The sequence below is a fragment of the Tupaia chinensis genome, unplaced genomic scaffold (assembly GCF_000334495.1).
Source record: "Tupaia chinensis unplaced genomic scaffold, TupChi_1.0 Scaffold000355_1, whole genome shotgun sequence".
In the NCBI taxonomy this organism is placed as follows: Eukaryota; Metazoa; Chordata; class Mammalia; order Scandentia; family Tupaiidae; genus Tupaia; species Tupaia belangeri.
The window spans coordinates 15,425,248-15,450,092 of record NW_006159850.1 but is presented as its reverse complement, the minus strand read 5'-3'; the positions used below and the strand labels follow the sequence as shown (position 1 = coordinate 15,450,092).

Here is a 24,845-nt window from a genome sequence, read left to right as displayed (position 1 = left end):
GGGAGTGCCCGGCCCCGGCCGGCCCAAGCTGCGGCCCGGGGCCCATTGTCCCGCGGTCCGTCTGTCCGGAGGCGGGGCCCAGGGACCCGGAGCGCAGCGGAGCGCCTAGGCGCCGGGTAAAAAGACCCCCAAGTCCTTCCGTCTGGGGCCAGGCTGAGGATGCGGGAGCCCCGCGGCACGCTCTCGCTGGCTGTCGGTCCTTTTGTCTGTCTGTGTCTGGGGAGGGGGCGGGGGCACCACGGCTCACCCCTCCGGCGGCCCAGTCCACCGCCCCGAGCTCTCCCGGCCGTTCCTCTTGCTCCCCGGCGGCCTCGGGCGCGGAGTGGTCGTCCGCGCCGCCGCTCTCCCGGCGTGGGCCCAGGTCCGCCGGCCTCGTCGGGCCCGGGGCGGCCACAGCAGGGACCGCCCCGGCGTCTGACAGGCTTGGGTGGAGCTGGGGGAGGGGAGGATGGGCGTGGGAGTGCAGACCCGGGTATCGGTCCCTGCGTCTTGGTCTTGCAGAAAATTCTAAATTTAGATTTCGGCGAAGACTGCTGTCTGAGGGTTTGTCTGAGCCGCCTCGGGAGACCTCAGGCTCTGGTCTGGGAATTTCTGGGAATTTACCTGTGCTCTTGCTGGAAGCAGCCAGAGCATCTCGGCAGATTACACACAGGCTCCAGACCTCCCCGGGGGGGACAGGGTGACCCGGGAGGCGGCTGCGTGACCAGCTATCTTTTCCTCTCCTTTTTGGCAGACACAAAACACTGGGATTCAGGCGAGTTTACTTTGCTCCGTGGGAACTGCACCAGAGCTAAGGTGGGAGCGCGCCCTCTTTTCTTAAAGCAGGGATTTCACCCGTTTTTTGTTTTTTGGTTTTTTTTCTTGCCAAAGTGTGGCGTGCCCTGGAAGCTGCAACCTAACACCTGTGGGAGAGCAGACCGTGTTCAGGGGAGACGTTGCACCCTCCCAAGGACTTGCAGCCTCGCTCTAAAGACGGACTAAGCTGCTTTCTTCTTTAAACCGAATACCGTGTAGATCCGAAGCTCCTCTTCCTTCCTTCTCATCCTGTTTGTCTTCTGGATGGTGACGCTCAGGCGACTATCCATTTCCATTTGAGGGGTTGCTTTCAGATTTGGGCTTGAAAACGGAGGCGGTACTAAAAGCGAACACGGAATGAGTGACCTTCCGGCCGTCGGGGGTTTTACTGCCTATTCACAGTCGTCTAACCTCCGAGATCTTGTTATGTGGTCCAGAGTGTCTTTTCACTGCCTTTTATTTCCTTACTTCTTCTCAAGCGTCCATGACCACACAGGCCATTTTTGGTGGGTGTTTTTTTTTGTGTGGTGTTTAGAGGAAGGGGGGGGGGTATTTGCTTATTTTTCTCTTGATCCCTCAGGTGTGAAGTCCCATTGAGTACCATCTGGTCACTTCCTTATTTAGCCACTAGGAGGACTGGGAAGCAGTGGACACTGCCAGTTTAAGTATGCAGATGCTGATCTCTGCTTAATGGCTTGTAGCTGTGGTACTGGACTGTTACCTGGCCAGGATGATCTGAATATAACCTGACTCACATTATATATTTGGCCTTCCTTCAGAAGAAACTTTATTACAACCGTAGTCCACAGTGTTGATTTCTGGTCTTGATGGGGAGAAAATGAAGAGATCAATCTAAATTCCATTTTTTCTTTGTACAATAGAGAAGTGTATTTTAGAAAAATGAATAGACAACCTGTGTTTCATTCACCTTTCCACTTTGTGATTCCACAGACATCTAAGAAAGATCTGAAGCGTGATAATTCACTGTTTCCATGAAAAGCCGCTTGATTAGAAAAAAGTGATAGACACACAACTTAGAATAAAGAACAGATACCATTACACTAGCACTTGATATACTGCCCTCTAAACAACTAAAAATTATTTTTACTGTATACATTTGGAGTTCTTTTTGTTTTTGTTTTAATTAAAGGTCTGAAAAGAACTGGGTTTGATATGCAGATATGATAGAAGACTGCCTGAAAGCTGCTTCCTTTGCCACTTCCTGTGGAGGCCTGTCTTTGCCATTTGCGGTTTCTTTCTTTTGGTAAGGGGAGGCAGGATCTGATTACAGGTTTGAGGTCCTTTCTAGCTACATAGAGGAGTTGGTTGGCATAACAGGAGGTGAGTCTTCGTTAATTGGAGGGCAGAGTACAGCTAGTGTAGCCTCTCATAACTTCTCAGGGTAAAAAACTATCATTTTCTATTTGCTTTTTAAATGTGAGTACAATTCAAGAAAGCAGAAAGTGAAAGAAAACTTAGTGACCAAATCCATATTCTTATCTTTGGTAGGAAAGAGAGTCTATCTCTTTTATTCTATTTCTGTTTCTTCACTCTATCTTCATGAAAAGTCACAGTTTCTATTACTAATCTATTTCAGATTCTCTAACAGTGCTTACAGCGGGGACAGTCTTTCTGGAATTAGTCAGGAACCTCCAGGCTTAAGTATCTGTCTCTTCCTGTATGGGGGTAGATGCATGTGTCTGCAGCTTGTTTGGGGAGCTCTTCCCTTGGTTCCTCCCACTGGTCTCTTTGCTACACAGAGGCTGGACTGCGAAGAGGCTCTAAAGTTATTGACTTTGACCACCTCTCCATTACACGTGAGCAGGGCTGGGTTGGTATTCCACATTGGGGTGTTGAACTGGTACTCGCCAGTGTGGTGGGCATCTGCCTCTTCTGGTGGTGAGAGCCCATCTTCAGCATTGGAAGTTCGATTTGCTTTAAGTGCCCTGTCATCCGCAGTGTCTAACACTGTGCCTAAGTCTAGATGAAGACTGGATCTCATACTGCTTTTATTTATAGATGTCTAAGAGTTTTGAGATGTTTCCCATCTCACAGGGATATGAAACTTTTGTTACCTCCGAGTAAGATAACTTCTTAGGGAAAAAACCCTCTAGAGGCTTCCATTGGTATAGATCACAGGGCTTGACTCCCAGAAGGCAGGTGGCATGTGCACGGCCACCCTCTTTGGCTTTCTTTTACTTCTTTTTACATTTCACGGAGATTGTCCCTTTGAGCCTGCAGTACTTCTAACCTGGGTTGCCTGAATTTTGCTTCCTTTTCTATCCTGTGACCTGATCATAACCACTTAACAGTATTCTGGATTCCAAAGAGTGGAATTCTCTAAATCCTCTGAAGGGGTCCCCTCTTTAGCTTCACGGGACCTTGACGTTTCACTAAAGATTTATTTATTTATTTTCTTTCATTTATTTATAACTGGTGAGTTTATATGCTTAGGAGCTATGTTTTTTAAAGTCTTTAGTTTTAAATTTTGTATAATTTATGGGGAAAAAATGACTTGTGCTAATAGTATCCTTTTATATTGTAGGTTAGCACCTTGCAAGGAAGTAGTAACATATCCAGTTGTGAAACTGGGACAGGCCAGAGCTCTCAGATCAGGGAAACATGTCCCGTCGGAAACAGACAAATCCAAATAAAGTTCACTGTGAGTACTGGGTGTTGTCTTCCAGAGCCTGGGGATATTAAGGGTTGGAATGGAAAAGTAACCTGAATTCAGGGTGATAGGCTTACAATAATTCGTGAAAAAGAAATGGTTGGAGGTGTTGGATATGATGGATGTAAAGTGTGTCTGGTTGTTAGAGGAGGTGCTGGAAACCTCTTAGGTTCTATGTTATGTGCACTTGATTCTTCATTAATATTTGCATTAACAAATAGCCATAGACTACCTACTGAGTGCGAATCCTTGTGCTAGATGTCAGGGTTGTAAGATAATATGAGGTATATAAGATTGTAACATATATATAGATATAGATATATATTATAGAAGTTAAGAGGAAGGAAGTTAGATCTCTGAGGGGGCCAGACAAGTGGCATGGTGGTTAAGGCTGCTGGATCCCACATGGCTAACTTCGTTGTTAGAACCTTGGACCCGACAGCTTGAAAATATGTTGGCTACATGTGTGGGCCCAAAATCATGAGAAGAGAGTAGAAGAGAAGAGATCGCAGTGTGGTCATTCCCCCCGGGGGGTGGGTGCTTTCTCACTTTCTTTCTCCCCCTCTCTGTCTATCGGGAAGAGCACATACACTATAGCAAATCAAAACAAGAGAGTGAGCTCTCAGAACTGAGATAGTAAGGGAATACTTGACAGAAGAGGACCTAGAACATAAACTTGAACTGGGCCTTAGAGGGTAGAAAGTGGATTTGGAGAAAAAAAAAAAAAAACAAGAGGAAGGTAGAGGGAAAATCAGGTAGAGAAAATGATGTGAGTAAAGGTACAAGAAGGAATACACAGTACATGCTATGTTCAGAAGACAAGGAGAAGTATGAAGCAGATGTTTTATTTCTCCAGAAGTCCTAGGATGTGAGGTTGGAGGTGTTTAATTCTACAATGTGGATATGGAGGCCTGAATGCCAGGCCAAGTTCAAGCTTGAAGCACACGGTGGGCCATGTGGGATTCAGCCACTCTAACCACCATGCCACTGGCTAGCCCATATTTTTTTCTTTTTAAGAGAAATCTTCTTTTTTAAGAATTATTTTATTGGGGACCAGCAGGTGGCGTGGCGGTTAGGGCATTGGACACTCCCACATGGCTGATAGTCCCGCACCTGGTGGCTTGCTTTCTCACTTTACCTCTCTCTCTCTCTCTCCATCTGTGTTTCTCTCTGGTCAAAATAAAATAAAATGAATGAATAAATAAAACAAATAAATAAAAAGACTTGTTTTATTTAACTTTATTTGTTTTTTTATTTGACCAGAGAGGGACAGAATGAAAAAGAGAGAGAGGGAAAGTGAGAAGGGGAAAAAGCAAGCCACGAGGTCCAGGTCTCAAACTGTGGTCAGCCATGTGGCAGTCCAGTCGCCTTAACCACCACGCCACCTACTGGCCCCATAGCCCATATTTTTTTCTTTTTTTTTGAGAGGTTTTTGCTATAGGGCACATGAGCTCACCAGAAAGACAGAGAGAAACAGAGAGACAGAAAGCGAGAAATCACCCCCCAGGGGGGATGGTCACACCGCAATCCCTTCTCTTCCATTCTCCTCTTGGGATCTTGGGCACGCACGCACACGTGCCTGGCGTGAGTTTTAAGCCACCGGGTCCGGGACGCGAACCGCGGTCGACTACGTGGGAGTCCAGCGACATAGCCATTACGCTAACTGCTGGTTCCCTCCTCTCGGGATCTTGGGCACGCACACACACGCACCCGGCGTGAGTTTTAAGCCACCGGGTCCGGGACGCGAACCGCGGTCGACTACGTGGGAGTCCAGCGACATAGCCATTACGCTAACTGCTGGTTCCCTCCTCTCGGGATCTTTGGCACATATGCACACGCACCCAGCATGAGTATAAACCACCAGGTCTGAGACTCAAACCGCGGTTGACTACATGGGAGTCCAGCAACATAGCCATTATGCCAACTACTGGTTCCTGACCATATTTTTTTTTAAGCAAACAACTCTATTTTAGAGGATGAAATAGTCATGGAGTTAATATAAGAGAAGTAAAATTTATTAAAATCCTATGATATGCCAGGCACTATGTATCGTATTAACAGTACCTTCCAGAGTAGAAAATAGCATGAATAAAAGAATTAGGAGGGCTTTGACACCTAATAGATAAATGAGATTAAGATAGCAAACCTCCATGTACAATTTGTTCCTCTGAGTCCTAGGAAAGTTGTGTAAAATGGAACCAGTTGGATGCATCTAGGTATGTATTCTGGAATAGGTGGATGTGCAAGGGAACTTAACATAAAGGTGAGTGGTCTAGAAAGGATTTAGAAATTGCTGCCAAAGCATTAACATGCAATGGACTTGAATGTAAGGACTGTCAAGGGAGACAAAATGCAGGGTCTCTAGCAAAGGTCATCTAACATGAGGGTTTGGGGGGACTCTTTTCCTCTCTGGTTGAAGATTATGGGTGATAAAACACAGATGCAGCCCAAAGAATGCAGGGCAGGAATGGTATTCTTAGTAGAGATGGTGGGTTCATAAATAAGGCGGTTATAGAGTTGAGTATTCACCTATAAGAGCCACCTGAATTTGGGACCAGCAGGTGGTGTGGTGGTAAAGGTGCCGGACACTCCCACATGGCTGACCATTGTTCAGGTCCTGAACCTGGTGACTTGCTTTCTCACTTTCCCTCTCTCTCTCTGCATGTGTCTCTCTGGTCAAATTAAAATAAATTAATAAAATTAAATAACTATGTAAAAAAAAAGAAAGCCACCTGAATTTAGATTGAGAGAGGTAGCTGGTGGGTGATGGCATGGTAATAGCAAGGCCAGAGGAGCTAGGAAGGGTTTTTGTGCCATGCCTGCGTCCACATAGCATATATCCATCAGCCATATCTTCCAGCACCGTCAAAGCTGAGATGAGTTGGTATTAGAGTTGAAAAACAGATGGATAAAGAGACCAGGGTGGAGGGGAGAATCACACATCCATACTTGCAGAAATGCAGTTCCCAGAGTCAAGCTTGTCAACACTGTTGTGTGATGGAGTGGGTGAGACTTTGCAGGGTCCTCATGGTGACTGCTAGCAGGGCCTTTCCTATGGGGTGTGAACACAAACGTTCAGCTGCAACTAAGGAGCAGGCCCCGAGGGAGGGACTATTTTCAAATGATACATTTGGTCAGCTTTGGTCAGCAAACTGTAAAGGCTTCTTGTAAGGGATTAAGCTGATCAGAGAAGAAAAGACATAAATTGGCTGGTTTTCTTTCTTCTTTAATTGCCAGAGGGTAGGCATGCTAGCCAGAGAGAAAGTACCCATTATAGAGTTGGGTCATGCTGTAGTCCCTTCTCCATTTCTACACCCCATCAGGATATTAGGCACACAGGCACAGGCACCCAGTGTTTTTGTTTTTAGCTGTAGCTGGATTCAAACTATAGTTAACCACATGGGATCTATTCCCTTAACCACTAGGATGAGGGCTAGCCCAAGATTTGCCAGTTTTGACAGATTGTCTATTTAGGGGCTAAAGCTGACGACTCTACCCTTTTCTTTCTTTCGCTCTCTCCTTTTTTTTCTTTTTTTTTTTTTTTTTTTTTTGAGAGTTTTTTTTCTATAGGGCACTTGTGCTCGCCAGAAAGACAGAGAGAGACAGAGAGACAGAAAGCAAGAAATCACCCCCCAGTGGGGATGGCCACGCCACAATCCCTTCTCCTCTATTCTCCTCTTGGGATCATGGGCACACACGCCCAGCGTGAGTTTGAGCCACCGGGTCCAGGACTCGAACTGCGGTTGACTACATGGGTGTCCAGCAACATAGCCATTATGCCAACTGCTGGTCCCGCTGACTCTACCCTTTTCAAAAGATCATCTTTTCATTGTTCATTATAATAATGGCAAGTAAAAATAGGTAATTTTAGTTTTCTGACCTCTGGAGTCTATCACCTTGCAGTGAAATGGAACCAATCAAATGTATTGAAGTTAATGCTGCTTATCTATTTAAAGTAAAGGGAATGGACTCAAGGTCTGGAAGGCAGGAAAGTCTGCAAAAGCTTTGCTTAAATGTCAGATTCAATCAACACTTGAGCAGAGAAGTGGCTGAGCTTCACTAGATCTGCCTTCTGGGAAGAAGATTGCATGGTATGAAGCTAAAAGCCCCCTAAAGGGTATATTAAGAATCTTGCCGCTGTAGCCCAGCAGCATTTGTCGGATCCACTGTAGAAGCCAATGGGCAGGCTGCTTTGACATTTACGTGGTTTTCCTCCAGACTGTTCTTGTATCTAAATTACTGGAATGATCCTTTCCCCAGAAATAATCTAGACAGACTTCTGTGCTTTTCCCACTTCATGACTAGACTCGATGCAGAGCTTTTGGAATAAAAGCCTAGAATCGTTAGTCAGGAAGAAGCTACAGACGGGCTGAGATCTCCGTTTTAGGCCTTCTTCCTTACCTCCTTCCCCATCTCACTTCCCTTTGAGTACACATTTCTATCAGCTGTTTCTAAAGAGGTTGAAAATACAGTCCCTTATACACTTTCATTTAATATGATTGAGCCAAGCAAACTACTAAGAAAAGTTTCTTTCTCTTTAGAGACTTTCACTTCTAGATTGCAAATTCAGAGGCTAAAATCCTTCAACTTCAACTAAAAGCTTTTCACAGAGAAGGAGAATAAAAGCCTTTCACATTCTTTGTCTTCATTCATTTTGTTAACATCTTTGTGAGGTAAATGGCTACATTCCCAACATGTGATAGCACCTTGGGTTACAAAGACTGTCAACTAGAAATGGAATCTTAACCTCAATCTCAATACTAGCTCATTTTTTCTAAACCTGACATGTGTGCTCTCAGAAAACACATTTCAACAGCTTTACTTAATTTCAGATAGCCTGGAATTGCATTTATTTAATTGGACCAAGGATGTTAGAGAATTGTAAAATCCTTGCCTTCCTAATAGCTTTCCTTGCAGTCTTTTCATCTGTTTCTAAATTTACTTGCATGGCCTTGTTCTTATCTGGTCTGAAAAACCTTAGCCAAATCAGAGACAAACTGTATCTTTTTTTTTCCTTTGGAGAGGTTTTTGTTATAGGGCACGTGCGCTCGCCAGACAGACAGAGAGAGACATAGAGACAGAAAGCGAGAAATCACGCCCCAGGGGGGATGGTCACGCCGCAATCCCTTCTCCTCTATTCTCTCCCCCTGGGACCTTGGGCACGCACGCACATGTGCCCGGCGTGAGTTTTAAGCCACCAGGTCTGGGATGCGAACAGCAGTCAACTACATGGGAGTCCAGCGACACAGCCATTATGCTAACTGCTGGTCCCAACAAACTGTATCTTGATGTCACAGGAAAAAAGAAGTGGTGGCACCTTTCTTTTTATTATGGAGTCTAGATGACTTTTTCACAAGTTAATAGAGATAGGACTGGCTTCCATGGCATCGCAGTAATGTGCTCTTGGAGAAGCTGGATTCCACATAGCACCTAAAGTTTGAATCACTAGCCAGTCATCCTGAAAACATGCCAGGCATGTGTACAAATGCCCGGGATCTGATGGGCTGGAGAACTGGAGGGAAGAGATCATGGCATGACCAGACCCTGAGGAGGGTGTTCCTCTCTCTCTCACTCTTGCGTGTACATGAACATGCTCTATCACAAACAAAATTTTAAAAAAGACAAATACCAGGCCAGCAGATGGCATAGAGGTTTAGGCACTGGATCCCATGTGGCCAGTTGTGCAGTTCGAGTTCTGGACTGGTGGCTTCAAAATCACACCAGGCCCGTGTGTGTGTGCGCCTAAAATTCCTAGAGAATGAAGAAAATGGCAATTTCTCTGGGGAGGGGGTGACTTCTCTTTTTCTCTCTCTCTGGTCAATGCATGTGCCCTATGGCAAAAACCTAAAAAAAAAAGTAAGGAAGGAAAAGAGGAAGCACTCTAACACAATTCATTTTTCTTTCTCTAGTGATAATTTATATCCAGTGTGTCATCTTGGATACTGTGAAGATGGACTTAAAGCAGCTTATTTTTTTCTTTAAGTGAGGGTTTTTAGTTAGGAATACATTTTAACACTGACCACCTCCATTCCCACCCACAGTATGAGTCATAATAACCATAATGTTAGTTTCTCTAATCCAGGCATGGTAATTCATGACGTGTTATCAGAACCATCACTTTTCCTTCTGTCATATACTGGCATTATGAACGTTATTTTGATAGCTGAGTTGTCTGTATCAGTTTCTCTTGGTATGAAGGTGACACTAATACTAGCATCAGAACCATTTTACATACAAAGACAAATGTATTTTCAGCAAAACCATTCTTGTCACACTTCAAACTTTTCTACTTACATGGCTACTAGAAAGCCGTTAAAAAATAAGGACACGAGAGTTGGACACACCAGTATTGAAATACTTGGTTTCAGGCCTTCATATTCTCCTTAGTAAAATATAGGTAGTAAACCTATATTATGCCTACCAAATAGAGTTTTGCAGAGAATTAAGGTGGAATGAGGGTTATAAAGCACTTAACAAAGAGTCTGGAGTTAGCAAGTGTCAAACTGTAACTATCAGGTAGTATTCAGTATTTAGCATATAGTAGATACTCAATGAATATTTGCTGAGTGACTAAGTGAATCGCATGATACCTGCTTCACATAATTGATTTGCTGCCCAAAGACTAGTAAAGATGGTCAGCTTACCAGTTCATTCCTCCTACATCACTGTATTCTGTCTCCTGTCTTGGAATATCCTGTCTCAGAATCTAAGCCTGTTTACTTTCTCTTCTCTGTTGAGTAAGAAAGGGGCTGGCCTATTGTCAAACATCACTACAGCCTTTTACTGTTCCCTCTTGCTGGCTGGGGAATGGGGGCTATAGTTTCCATTCTGACTGAGATAATGGAAACCTTGAGAAACCTAACTCTTTCCTCCTTATGCCTTTCTCCTGGAAATAAAAGAGTACTTAAATGTTAACTCTTCACTAACCCCATGGATCCCAGGCAGAGTTTATCAGAAGGAAATGCACAGTCCAGCCACAGCAGCATACATTGGTAGATGCTGCAATTCAGCAAGCTGAGATCATAATGGAGGCCCGGGTTTGATTCCTGGCCCACCCTAAAAGCTTGACATAGTTACACCCTTATAATACCAGTGACTTTGGAGGCAGAGGCAGGAGTATTATGAGATAGCAAGACTCCTTCTTTAAAAAAAAAAAAAAAAAGTAAGAGAGAAAGGTAAATGTAAAGTTAAGGATGGGTCCAGGGTTTTGGTTACTACATACCAAAACACACACACATATACATACATATATACATACATGAAACCAAGGAGATTAGATGAATAGTAATTGTAAAAAAAAATGTTTTTGAGGTTTTTGCTATAGGGTATATGTGCTACCCAGAAAGACAGAGAGAGACAGAGACAGAAAGCCTGAAATTGCCTCCCAGGAGGAATGGCCATGCTGCAATCCTTTCTCCTCCATTCTCCTCTTGGGATTTTGGGCAGGCACACATGCACATGGGCCTGGCATGAGTTTAAGCTGCCAGGTCTGGGACTTGAACCGCAATCAACTATGTGGGAGTCCAGTGACATAACCATTACACCATCTGCTGGTCCCAGTGATTGTTGTAAATTAATCATTATATTTCAGGAAGATTTTTCCTCAGCAGAACAGATATGTTATCTTTTCTTCTTCTAGTTAATTATTTAACCAGTTGGATTTTTTCATGGCTAATTATGATAGTCAAAGAAAAGCATGTTTTGGAAGGAGAGTGGATGAAAGGTGAAATTAGAGAGATTGCTATTTAGAACGATTATTTGAAGCACTTGTTCGTAGTCAGAGATAGAGTGAGACCCATAATGCTGGTTAGTATACAAAGACAGAGATTTTCCCTAGATTTGTTGCCCCGATTTCACCTATCACTTTGCCTTTCTTACCTCTATCTTCCCTATGGAGGGTTGTAAATGAAATTAAGATTCCATAGTTAAATTGGTGAAGTAGCAGCTCATCACCTTTTGAAAGGGGTCAAGGATAGGAGGATCTAAGAGAAGCAAGTGACACTTTCTAGAGCATCTGGCTTCCTTCCTGTCCAGTAAGTGTAGCTGCACCCAGAAGCTGTCAGAGGCAGCAAGCTGACTTGGAGGTGTATGACCCAGCACAGGGTACCTGCCTGTCTCCTACCTTCGCATGGTCTGACCTAACCAGCTTGCCTGGGGATGTGCTGCCCAGCTGGTGGCCTGACTATTTTTCCTTGTGACCACCAGGGGATCAAGTATTTGCTGGGCTAGAAGAGCAAGCCCGCCAGGCGATGATGAAAACTGATTTTCCTGGAGACCTTGGCAGTCAGCGACAAGCTATCCAACAACTAAGAGATCAGGACTCCAGTAGCAGTGAGTTCTGCACCTTCTGGTAATGACTCAGGGCAATGGGAGAAGAATTATCAGAGTGTGTGTGCTCTGGGGATTTGCATGGGGGTTGGGAGGAAGACAAAAAGGAGTTATCTGTTTTCTCAGTGTCCCCAAAGGTATGCATATGCTGGTGTGTGGGCATGTGCTTCTCCAGAGAACAGACAGGTGTGGTATTATGTTTTTAAACTCATGGACTAGTGTTTGGCATAATGTCGTTCACAGAGAAGTTTGTGATGATTGTGATAGACAGGGACATAGGAATAATCAGTGCTTAAATAGCCTCTAGGTAAGGACAAATGAAAAGAAGAAAAAGTTCCTGTCTTATAGGATCTATTTATTTGTAATTAATAAAATGTAAGGATGGAATTAATGAACTCTTGCTCAAGGGCCCAGTTTTAATGTGATACAGAAAGGTTTGCTTAGTAATGACATTATTAGCAGTGCCTTAAGTAGAGCCCTGTGGTTAAGAGATAGAAAAGATGGTAGATGTTATAAGTTGAAGCTCATGAATTGTCTATTCTATGACCTGCCTGAACAAACACATTTTGAGATATGTCATTTCCTAGGGAGATTTCCACACTTTTCTGATGTCATCCATTTGACATTCGTTATTACTGTCAATTCATAGTAACAGTTCTGATATTTCTTCACATTTGAGGCTAGGGGAGAACAGAGGAGAGACTTCTGTAATCTCCTAGGAACTTGTTTTCACCCAAACTAATTAGTTTCTACCAAAAATAATAATTAAGTTACAACAACAAAATAGTTTAACAATTACTTGCTGTGGTACAGAAAAATGAACCCTAAGATTTCTAGAAAACCTGTGGGAGCCACCAGTTTCTTTAGTGACAGGTAGGATTAACAACATGTACAAAAATCTGATAGGTTTCCATTCTGGAAAAGATGCAGCATCCCTCTAGATAGCACATATGATTTAAAAAAATCTTTCTGGGAACCAGCAGTTCGCATAATGGCTATGTCGCTGGACTCCCATGTAGTCAACCGCGGTTCGCATGCCGGACCCGGTGGCTTAAAACTCACGCCAGGCGCATGTGCGTGCATGCCCAAGATCCCGAGAGGAGAATGGAGGAGAAGGGATTGCAGCGTGACCATCCCCCCTGGGGGGTGATTTCTCACTTTCTCTCTCTTTGTCTGTCTCTGTCTGTCTGGCAAGCGAACGCGCCCTATAGCGAAAACCGCTCCAAAAAAAAAAAAAAATCTTTCTGGTCTGGCTCTGTAGCCTAGTGGTTAAGTGAGCTGGATTCACATGGCTAACCATGGCTCAAATATCAGTCCCCCTGGCAACTTGAAAAATATGCCAGGTGCATATGTATGCATGCCCTATATCCCAACAGGATGGAGAAATGAAGGTGAAGGTATTGTGGTATGACATGGCATACTGAGCAGTGCTTTCTCCCTCCCCCTCTCCTTCTCTATCTCTCTATTTCTCTGTGGCAAGTATACGTGCCCTGGCAATTAAAAACATTCTTATAGAGAGATATATTACAAAATATATCTTAGTTGAACTGGTGAGAAAACACAGTATAATATAATCTAAGCTAATCTTTCATTATTGAGGATGAATTCAAACATAAGGAAGCTTTGGGCTGAAGAATTAGGAACTGCTACTCACCAGGCTACATCCTGTAGTTTCCTAGTGCCCAAATTTTGCCCACCAACTTGCTGCAGTAGCTAATATAGACAAGTAACCACTAGCAAATGATTTGATTGGACTTTCTCATGAAGAATGTAACCAGATTTTACCATGAAGGAGGAAAATGTAACAGGTTTTGCCCAGATACTGGTGGATTTAGAAATTATGTAAGGGATAGGAGAGAGAAGACAAGCAGCCCTATTGGCTTGGAAATCTAAGTCTCATTGCAGACAAGGAGTCTATTGAGACTCTACCCTGCATTTCTGTCTTGTTCACATCAGATCCAGAAGTCCAGGATCCAGGTGGGGTTCCCATAGACCTAGAATCTGACAGCTTCTCTAGGCTTAGCTTCCTCTTGTGATCTTCAAGTTCTTTTTATTTTCAAAAAGAACTCCCTTTATTATAATAGGGAGTTTTAATAACTATTTCCTTCTCTTTTATAGAGGAAAAAATCAGCTGACACAACCTTGCACATTCTCTAGGTACAGGCAAACCTACCCACAGACACATCCTGCTCCCCAAACTAAAACTTTTTTTTTTTTTTTTAATTTTGCTATAGAGCATGTGTGCACCAGAGAAAAAGGGAGAGGGGAAAAGTGAAAAAGCACCCCCGGGGGGGATGACTATGCCCAATCCCTTCTCCATTCTCCTTTTGGGATTTTAGGCATGCATATATGCACATGTGCCTGGTGTATTTTTCAAGTAGCTGGGTCCTGGACTCAAATCACATAGTAGGCTATGTGGGATCCAGCCATCTTAGCCACCATGCCACCAGCTGGCCCACAGACTCAATTCTTGCTTTTGTCACAAAAAAAATTAGATTTTATCCTAAAGTGAAAATGGCCCAATCCTTCCACTTAATCCATTCAGTCAATCATCAGATAATCTAAAGGATCACAGAAACAATGGACTTTCTTAGCTCAGAGCACTGCCTCACTAGCCAGAGTAAGACACTACTGTGGACTGCTAAGGTTGGACACTCTGCTAATTTTCCCACTATAATGAACAGCAGCTGCCCTATAAAGTGACATCATTTTTAACTAATTTCTTATTGTATCCTTTACTACTAAGTGAAAGAAAACTAGCTGGTATTTCTATAGGTGTGCCTTGAGGTTTGTTGGGAGAACCAATGAATAGAGCTCAGACTACAACGGTATATGTGGCACCAGGGAAAAATTGTGCAGGAGTCTTTAGAAAAAGCAAGTAGTAAAATCAGTGAGAAGTGTTGATAAGTTAGAAGTGGCCTGTTATGGGAATGTCAATATGACATGCTTGGGGAGGTGCGATGTGAAGTGTGAGAAATTTGAGAACCATGCAGTAAAAAAATTATTTTTATGATACTGTAGAGGGCCCAATAACCATTTTCCAATGCAATTTTGCCTCAGATGCTCTTTTTTTGGTTTTGTTTTGATGTGTTGAAAATATTTCAGATGTTCGCTTTATATGGCATAATCAATAGCCACTACAGCTAGATTGCACTTAATACGATTTATACTCAACTAAGCACCAGTACAAACTATATTACTGAAGATCTAAAAATGTCTTCCATTGGAGTTGCAAATTGTAGGGTGGGTAGCAGTTCAGGCTGTATTCATGCAAAATCAAAACAAATGACCAGTTTATGTGTTCCAGGTGACAGTGAGGGTGATGAAGAGGAGACCACACAAGATGAAGTATCTTCCCACACATCCGAGGAAGATGGAGGGGTGGTCAAGGTGGAAAAAGAGTTAGAACATGCAGAGCAGCCTACTGGTGGGAATGAAATGGTAGAGCATGAGGCAAGTGACAAATGGCTCCTGTGTCCGAAATGTCCTACCCTACTCCTCTGCCCTGATGCGCTCACCCCGAGGACACTGTCTTTTCTCTGACAGTGTTCTAGGTCTTCATAGCAAGCCTCTTCCTTCATAGCACTGGAACCCACACCTCAGCCCACAGTCTTCATACCTACATATCGCTGCTCCCACATGCAACTCTCCTCCGTAAAGCTGCCCACTTCTTTTCAGACAGAAAAGCTACCTTTGCAAGACAAAAACTTAATTTCCAAGGGTGTACTTTTGAATATGCTTACAAAGTTAAGTCAGAGTGTTGCCTGAGGTTCTATCTTCTCACTAAGCTGTTTCCTGAGGATTTCTGCAAGGAGTGTGATGGGAGGGAGGCTAATCCTTTGTTTAGCTTAGGAGAAAAAAATAGATCAGCTCTCTTGGAGGCAGTCCTGTGTCTTTATGGCAGAGAGCCTTGGAAAAGATAAAGATGGACTCTGGAGACTGAGGTAGGAGGATGGAGAGAACTCCTGGCCAGTGTAGGCAACATAATGAGACCCTGTCTGATGGAGCTGGGCACGGTGATGTATGCCTATGATTTCAACTACTCGGGAGGCTGAGGCAGGAGGATCCCAACACAGTGAGACCCTGTCTAAAAAAATACCACACCTGGGACCAGTTAGCATAATGGCTATGTCGCTGGACTCCCATGTAGTCGACCGCAGTTCGCATCCCAGACCAAGCGGCATAAACTCATGCAGGGTGCGTGTGCGTGCGTGCCCAAGATCCCGCGAGGAAAAGGGAGGAGAAGGGATTGCAGTGTGGCCATCCCCCCTGGGGGAGTGATTTCTTGCTTTCTGTCTCTCTGTCTCTGTCTGTCTGGCGAGCGCCCGCTCCCTATAGCAAAAATCCCCTCCAAAAAAAGAAAAATACCTACACACACACACACACACACACACGAAGATGGGAGCAAATTTCCCTTTCAACCGTAACTTTTTCCTTCAGCCTATGGTAGGAACCTGAGAATAATGGGTGATATCAGAGTATGTTCCTCTTAACAGGATACCTTGTTAAAAGGGGTGGGGATAGGACAGAGACTAATGAAGAGTCTTAATGAGTTGTCCGTTGAATTGCAGGTCACAGAAAATTTGAACTCTGACCCTTTGCTTGAACTCTGCCAGTGTCCCCTCTGCCAGCTGGACTGTGGGAGTCGGGAGCAGCTCATCGCTCATGTGTACCAGGTACGGCCTGAGGAGCTGTGTGCTCTGCACTGGCAGCTTATTTGTAGCCTGGTTCTTGCTTTGGCCTTTGCCTCTGGCTCCTGAAGGAATCATGGGGTGTTGCTGCCATTAATCCCCAGAACGCTTTGGAGAATATGTTGGGTTCTCAGGCAGACACACTGTGAAAATTAAGTATCATTATCTTTTCCCTAAATTATTTCATTCATATCTCCAATATGCATTAAGACTAACATCTATTGGGGCCAGCATGTGGTGTGGTGGATAAGGGTGCTTGGATTCCCACATGGCCAACCATGGTTCAAGTCCCGGACCTGGTGGCTTGCTTTCTCACTTTCTCTCTCTCTCTCTGTCTATCTCGTCAAATAAAGAAAAAAGAACAATAACAAATAGAAATAAATAAATAAATAATTCTTTAAAAAATAACATCTATTAGTGAGGGCTTTGTTTAAAATTTAAAAATTAGTTAACATAAATGTTTCTGAAATACCAGTGGAAGTTGATGTAAATGAGGTGATCAGAAGTAAGACTTCTGTGTTATTTTTACCCTGATCCAATCGCTGAGCACCTGTGCCTGACACTCTGTATTGACAAGGCATCAGCATACATGGCAGCTTGGGTTGTACCATCAAGATAGTTGGTTCATGAGGAATAGCTCTTCAGAAGACTGTCATTAAAAGATTGAGAGGAGTAGGGACCAGCAGATGGTGTAATGGCTACGTCGCTAGACTCCCATGTAGTTGACCACGGTTTGAGTCCTGGACCTGGTGGCTTAAACTCATTCTGGGTGCATGTTCATGTGTGCCCGAGATCCTGAGAGGAGAATGAAGAAGGGATTGCAGCATGGCCATCCCCCCTGGGGGTGATTGCTCACTTTCTATCTATCTGTCTTTCTGGTGAGTGCACGCTCCCTATAGCAAAAACCTCTCCAAAAAAAAAGAAAAAAAAAAGATTGAGAGGAAGCAAGGCATAAATACCTGTTGCTTACCAGCATCTCCAGCCAACTTCTGGACTGGCTTATGTCGCTGTCTTTCACATGTGCTCGTACCTGCATAGTGAGCCAGAGAGAAAGAGAGGATCTCAAGCATGAGTTCCTCTCAGGTTTTGGAGAAAGAGGGCTCTGGCTCTGGAGCCCTGTTGTTCCTCCTTCCAGCCACATGTCCCAGGATGTAGTCAGAAGTTGTTAGTGAAATCTGAGCAGTGGTCTGAAAAGCCAGGTCCTCTGAAGGCCTGTAAGAGATGGTGACTCCTCTAGGAGTGAAACAATAGTTGCAAGTTTGAGGAAACTTGTTCTAAGATTAAGGAAAGGGGACATTTCCCAGAAGTAGTTTCTGAATGGTGGATTGCCCTCGAGATAGCGCAGAGTTGACAGATGAAAGCTCTGTTTTACAGCACACTGCAGCAGTGGTGAGCGCCAAGAGCTACATGTGTCCTGTCTGTGGCCGGGCCCTTAGCTCCCCAGGGTCCTTGGGTCGCCACCTCCTAATCCACTCGGAGGACCAGCGGTCTAACTGTGCTGTGTGTGGAGCCCGTTTCACTAGCCATGCCACTTTTAACAGGTCAGTTGGGCACCTAACCATTGTGCTGGGAGCAAACTACTGGGTGTGGGTTCTGCTTTCCCGAGCCAAGGCTAGAGATAGGTAATGCACAAGCAACTAACTCATGACCATTTGGAAGGGAAATTAATTTCCATTTATTGCCTCATCAGAATAATATTTTCAGTTAGCAATAGTTGTAAGGAAATGCAAGAACATTCATTACAAAGCACTGAGAAAGAAGTTACAGGCTTTTGAAAGGACAGTCTCCACTCTGTCCTAGGGGACTGGAACTGTATAAACATTGGATCCCCATCTCGTACACAAGGTACACAAGGCAGACTGCCTTTTCAGTGTGAGGGGAGGAAGAGAAGAGTCTGTGAACTGTACAAGGGGTCTTCAGACCACTTGTAGAAAATGTGTATTATGAATAAAATGATGCATGGATTTCAATTTTTTTTTGCATCAAAATAAATTTGTACTTTAACTCCATTTTCCCATGAATTTTTTGAAGTCTTTTCACATTTTGCCTGAAAGAAGCCTCTAGCTCTAGGACCCTCCATTCTCACAGTGGGGCTGCCCCTGCACAGCTCTTACCAAACACCATCACTCTGGCTTGAACGAAAGCCTCACACTGTGAAGATTCTCCTGATATCTGGTGGGTTGCTGTAGCAGCTGACTCAGTCTCTAACTGGGTGCATGTTGAAACTTGGTAGCCACTCTGGCCTACAGAGGAAAAGGGGTGGAGAGGCAAAAGAGAGCACCCCAGCATTCAGTCTGACCCCTAGTGTTGAACTTGTAGCAACTAGCCTGGTAGGAAAGAATAAGTCAAGTCAGGATGGGATACCTGAGCCCTTGCTAGAAGGAAACATTAACCATCTAAAATTTGTGATTTCCAGTGAGAAACTTCCTGAAGTACTTAATCTGGAATCCCTACCCCCAGCCCACAGCGAGGGCCCCTCTAGTACTGAGGGCAAGGACATTGCCTTTAGTCCTCCCGTGTACCCTGCTGGAATTCTGCTGGTGTGTAACAACTGTGCTGCCTACCGTAAGCTACTGGAGGCACAGACCCCCAGTGTACGCAAGTGGGCCCTACGGCGACAGAACGAGCCTTTGGAAGTAAGGCTGCAGCGGCTGGAACGAGAGCGCACGGCCAAGAAGAGCCGGCGGGACAATGAAACCCCTGAGGAGCGGGAGGTGAGGCGCATGAGGGACCGGGAAGCTAAACGCCTGCAGCGTATGCAGGAGACAGACGAGCAGCGAGCACGGCGGCTGCAGCGGGATCGAGAGGCCATGAGGCTGAAGCGGGCCAATGAAACCCCAGAGAAGAGGCAGGCCCGGCTCATCCGTGAGCGAGAGGCCAAGCGGCTCAAGAGGCGGCTGGAGAAAATGGACATGATGTTGCGAGCTCAGTTTGGCCAGGACCCTTCTGCCATGGCAGCCTTAGCAGCTGAAATGAACTTCTTCCAGCTACCCGTGAGTGGGGTGGAGTTGGACAGCCAGCTTCTGGGCAAAATGGCTTTTGAGGAGAACAACAGCTCTCTGCACTGAACCATGTCCTCCTGCCTGCCTTCCCACTCACCCAGCCTCCCCACCAAGTCCACAGGGATCAGTGCTGCAGCCACCCACAAGGCTCTGTCCTGGCTGCCAGAGACAGATCTGGGTTTGTGGCAGGCAGAGCTATACACCCCTTGCATGTGGGAGCAGGTTGATGGGTTCAGAGGGACCTGACTCAAGGTAGCTCTGGATGAGGGAGCAAGCACTCCAAAGAACTGGACTCCCCAGCCCCTGCTGCAGGCCATTCTCATAGGACTGTGAGGCCCCCGTGCAGCTCATGACATTGTGAGGGCAAATAAATTAATTTTATCTTTACTGGCCCTTTCCTGTTTTTCTTTCAGTTTCATTCTTGCAGAAAACTTGATTTAGGACAGACTCCAGAGATTTTAGGCAGTGACTTATGAGGACTTGCCCTTTTTCTGAGGGATGGTGCTCCTCCACTTAGGCTGTTCAAACAGAGGAACCTTCTTTGGGTTTTTACAAGTTGATGAGGAATAACTGACAGTGATGACAGAGTTGATGCTGACTTTGTGAGGATCTAGTCCCATGGCCATTATGAAGATACCTACGGTCCCAAGGGCGATCTAAACCTACCTTACCTTCTCCAGACTTGGACGTAGTAGAAGCCTTTCCTCGTAACTGGCAAAGTTTTCTGAAGACAGTGCATTACTTCAGGCCCAGGCTACCTTTCCCAGCAAAGGCAGTTTGTCAGACACAATTCTAGTCCAGACAGGACAGGGCTGCATCCAGCAATATGTCCACAGAAAGGGCTTTAAGGGACCAGCAGTTAGCGTAATAGCTATGTCACTGGACTCCCATGTAGTCGACCGCGGTTCGCGTCCCGGACCCGGTGGCTTAAAACTCACGCCGGGTGCGTGTGCGTGCGTGCCCAAGATCCTGAGAGGAGAATGGAGGAGAAGGGATTGCGGTGTGGCCTCCCCCCTGGGGGGGTGATTTCTCGCTTTCTGTCTCTCTGTCTCTCTCTCTGTCTGTCTGACGAGCACACGTGCCCTATAGCAAAAACCCCTCAAAAAATTTAAAAAAAAAAAAAAAGAAAGGGCTTCAATATTAAGGTCCATAGCAGCAAGGAACTTGAGTGACAGAAAAGGCAATCCACCTTTTCCTTTACTCCCCAGAGCCAAGACAGGATAATAAAACCCATGGAGGAAAATCTAAGATTAAGGTGATAGGAGATCTCACATTGATAATGGTAAAGTCTAGAACATGACTACCCTGGCAATTTGTACAACTGCCGAGCCATAGAGATAAGAGCTGAGGTCATTTCTAAAAAGTTTCTGTGATGGTACAAAACAAGCACGGACTTCCTTAGCCTTCACTAAAGGTTACTTACAGTTTAGATAATTATAGGTCTTGAGTTCCAGAAGGAAGTGCCCTAGTTAACTTGTAGACAGAAAAAATAACTATGCCAGGAATGTAGACCTCTTCCAATAGTACAATAGGGAAAGGTGGACTCCTCTCTGACCTCCAGAGGGCCAAGGCTTGTTAGTAGCATCAACTGACTCCCACTAAACTAGGGTTAATTCCTACCAGGCTGGCTGAAATACTTGCTCTAAAAAATACATTCAAAAGGAAGAACTTAATTGATCCAAATAACTAAGTTCTACTTAGGATATTTCAAAATGGCTGAGCACTCACTATGTGCCCAAGATTATCCTGAGCCCTTTACACAGATATTCTCATTTAATTTTTTTTTTTTTTTTTGGAGAGGTTTTTGCCATAGGGCACATGTGCTTGCCAGACAGACAGAGAGACAGAAAACGAGAAATCACCCCCCAGAGGGGATGGCCATGCCGCAATCCCTTCTCCATTCTCCTCTCGGGATCTTGGGCACACATGCACACGTGCCTGGCATGAGTTTTTAAGCCACCGGGTCCAGGACTTGAACCATGGTCGACTACATGGGAGTCCAGTGACATAGCCATTACACTAGTTGCTGGTCCCTCATTTAATGTTTTTCTTAGGAATCATTTATTTTCATTTGCTGCTGTTATTTTTTAAATTTGACCAGAGAGAGACAGCGAGAGAGATAAAGGGAGAAAACAAGCTGCCAGGTCTAGGACTTGAACCACAGTCGGCCATGTGGGAATCCAGCACCTTTAACAACCACACCCCCTGCCGGCCCTCCTCATTTAATTTTCACAAACTCTGAGTTAATACAAACTCCAGAGATAGATACCTTGGTTCAAGCTTGCCCTGCCATTTACTGTGTAATTTTGACAAGCTACTTAACCTCAGTATCTTGAGTTTTCCACCCACAAAATGAAAATAATATTAGCAACAAATGACTGTTTATATATAAAAACTTAGGATGATTTATGGTACATAGCAAAGTGTTCCATAAATGTATCTGAGTCACTATGATGTATCTGAGTGTTTCACCACTTAGTGGCAAGCTTTCTAAGTTAGAAGCAGTAGCTATGATTGGGGCTGACTTATTCCGGCAATTTCTGGCAGTATTAGTGAGTAAAGAAAATTGGGGAAAAGGCGCACAGTGAGGACACCTACAGATCCTGGTGATGGACTCTGCTAACATTACGTCTACAGGTAGACTTACTGGTTTTTGAAATAAACATCAACAGACACAGAACATGTTCAGAACCAGCTCATGCCATCTGCCCAGCGCTTGCCACCTGGAGACGTACCATTAGTGTTCCATTACATGTGCTCCCACAGAGGGTTTCTATCCGCCACCCAATGGCCACCATCTAACACTGGGATAGGAAGGAGGCGCAAACACCAAAAGGAAAAGCTAGTAGTTTATATAGATAGATATATAGATATATAGATATTGATATATATATTGTGTTTACATAGTCCACAAGTTAAATGCAGGTATCCATAAGAAGAGCATTAACAATAAAAATACAATCTGTGTGTAGCCAAGTACAGAGACTTAAAATGGTAAAACAGCAAAAAGGATCTCACAAAAGTACAAATATACAGTACAAATTGATTTATTTAAAACAGTTACAAAAAAGCACAACAAAATAGAGATTATCCTTAGAATTATTAATGCTTTGTTAAAGATCAGGTAGGATTAGAGGGTAAGAAATGGTATTGGGTGGGGGGAGCACCTGACTAGTTCTAAGGCTTTAGATACAATGCAGTTGATTACATATTAATTCAGCCATTACATACTGGGGATAGTAGTTGGGGATCAGTAATTTATCTACAGGGAACTCCTACACAAACCAGATCCATTCAGACCTCCCCAGTGCCATCCTCCTTTATTCCTTAGGACCCTAAAGCCACCTGGATGACAACATTCTCATCTTTTCTCCACCCCATTCCCTACCCATAGATTCCTCCCTCCCCTAAGGTGCTATGCAAGCTGAGAGCAGCCTGCTCTCTGCAGCTGGGACATACATTGTTTTGGCTACAGGGATCCTGTATGACTAGGAAGGCTGTAGGGGACACCCTTATTTTAATACTTCAAGTTAGCCATGAGTACAGTCTGTCTCTTCCCCAACACAGACTGGATTCTCTTGAATGCGAGTATCAAACAATTGAGGGATCAACCTTGCCTTCGGCAATACCAGCAACACACTAACCACTCACAGCTCACAACTACGTGCAAACTCCCTGTTCAGGGGTGGGTGTAAAACCACCGTGTCATCAGCTCTCTCTCGCTCACGCTCTCTCTGAAGAACCTCATTTCCCATGACGGTCATAAAGATAGAAATAAATGCTTGCAAATTTGACAATAGGTAAAGGCACACAGGCTGCTGCCACACATACTGCTGACAGGAACCAAATTTGAGGCCATCTTCACTGCTGGGCATTTGCAGTGGAATGGCTTTGGGATCACAGACTTGAGTTTGCAATCTACTGGGGGAAGATCTAGGCTTAACGCAAGAACTAATAAAGAAACCTTTAGTGTGAAAAGTGCATTTATTACTACTGTTCCTGCTGGGGAGGCTCAGCAGGGCAAACCACACCATCTCTCCTCCTCTCCTCCATTCCTCCTTCCACCCCAGGCACTGTGCATAGTCTGCAGATAAGGAGAGAGTGCAGTCGACTCTAGCATCTCGAGGGCCAGGGTCCGTATAGGCCCAGACCAGGCTTCTGGTCCAAAAATGGATCCTAGAGTTGAAAGAGCAACTGACAGCTGCAAAGACCCAGATGCTTATTTTATTATTGCATAATGTGGGAGACCTTCGGGGAAGCTGAAGGTGAAGGCTTCCCAGCAAGGGCTGATAGGTTCCTGATCAACATTCAACCTAGTACGGTTCAGCTCTTCAACTGTAGTGTACACATTTTCTCATCTAGAAAGTATTGTAGCTTCAGTGTGGTTTAGTAAACTTAGCCCTAGGAGGCCAAGAAGATATCTCCCCTAAAATTTGGCCTCTGTCCTTTGTTGTGACCTAATCTCCCATGGCTGATTTAGTTAATCAGGTTATCTTTACTCCAGTGGACCCAGGATCTTCCCTAGTCAACCTATGTCTACCCTTCATGTCCAGTGTGATTACTCAACTCTTCAGTATGCCTGCTTATTACAGGTTTAAATCACACACCATCCTGTGCTCCCCCCTAAATCGCCTATGATGCCCACTGGGTAAAACAAAACAAAACAAACAAACAAAAACTAAACCATCTGAGGGGCTGTTTCAGTAGGACTTCAAACCCTCTCCCAACCATGGAATCCACATCACTGGAGCTAGATGAACTTTGTTGGGACATTGTACAGGTCCTAAGGTAGTACCCCTCATTTAATTTTAAAAACAAATTACAAGATACCACAAAGGAAAAAATCCAACAAAAAACACTAATAGGACTTGCTTGTTTCTCCCTCAAGATAGTCAGATATCTGGACTGAGGGCCTCCTGGCAACACTGAAGCCACCCACATCCTTTTGGATTCACCAGCCCACCAGCAGCATATCTTATCATCCCTACCCAACATGACTCTGCTATAAAACAATACTGGCAGAACACAGGTTAAGACTGGAAGGATGTCTAGATTCATCTACATGGTCAAAGACATGGAAGGACAGGGAGCTAGAGAGGGCAGCAGGCAGACAGTGGGCAGACAGCAGCAGCAGCAGTGGCTAAGCAGCACAGAGCAAAGCCTTGGGTGTTACAACCCACTGGGGCCAAGAGTACAGAAAGGTCAGTCCAGATCTGCAGTGGGCCCTCCCCTCAGTACAAGCACTGAGCTCTTAACTCCTAGAAGCCCTTTTTCCATACTATCCTCTCCCCTGTGTACACTAATCTAGGAACATGATCCAAGACTTAGTCCTGACCTTGACTGGGTTCTCCTTCTCCC

General features: G+C 44.6%; 2 protein-coding genes across 7 annotated transcripts in view; one reads left to right on the top strand and one right to left on the bottom strand.

Annotated features, from left to right (window-relative positions):
- Positions 1-2,797, bottom strand: part of LOC102496717 (uncharacterized) — a 4,192-nt gene extending 1,395 nt beyond the window's left edge. Inside the window, exons 1-3 of the mRNA XM_027773455.1 lie at positions 2,611-2,797; positions 979-1,135; positions 248-614 (exon numbers count right to left, since the gene is read on the bottom strand). Of these exons, the coding sequence (XP_027629256.1) occupies positions 248-614; positions 979-1,135; positions 2,611-2,797 (711 nt within the window). The remainder of the gene's footprint in view (positions 1-247; positions 615-978; positions 1,136-2,610) is intronic.
- Positions 734-19,874, top strand: ZNF821 (zinc finger protein 821). 6 transcript variants are annotated; one of them, XM_027773524.1, is made up of 7 exons: positions 734-795; positions 3,341-3,457; positions 11,672-11,797; positions 15,102-15,247; positions 16,366-16,470; positions 17,860-18,026; positions 18,902-19,553. In XM_027773524.1, the coding sequence occupies exons 2-7, from the start codon at positions 3,418-3,420 to the stop codon at positions 19,551-19,553; spliced, it is 1,236 nt and encodes a 411-aa protein (XP_027629325.1). In that variant the 5' UTR covers positions 734-795; positions 3,341-3,417. The 6 variants fall into 6 exon arrangements, with proteins under 6 accessions (XP_027629325.1, XP_027629326.1, XP_027629327.1 ...); XM_027773523.1 differs by lacking the exon at positions 734-795 and adding an exon at positions 1,966-2,059; XM_027773525.1 differs by lacking the exon at positions 11,672-11,797 and having other exon boundaries at positions 18,902-19,874.
- The last annotated feature ends 4,971 nt before the right edge of the window (positions 19,875-24,845 follow it).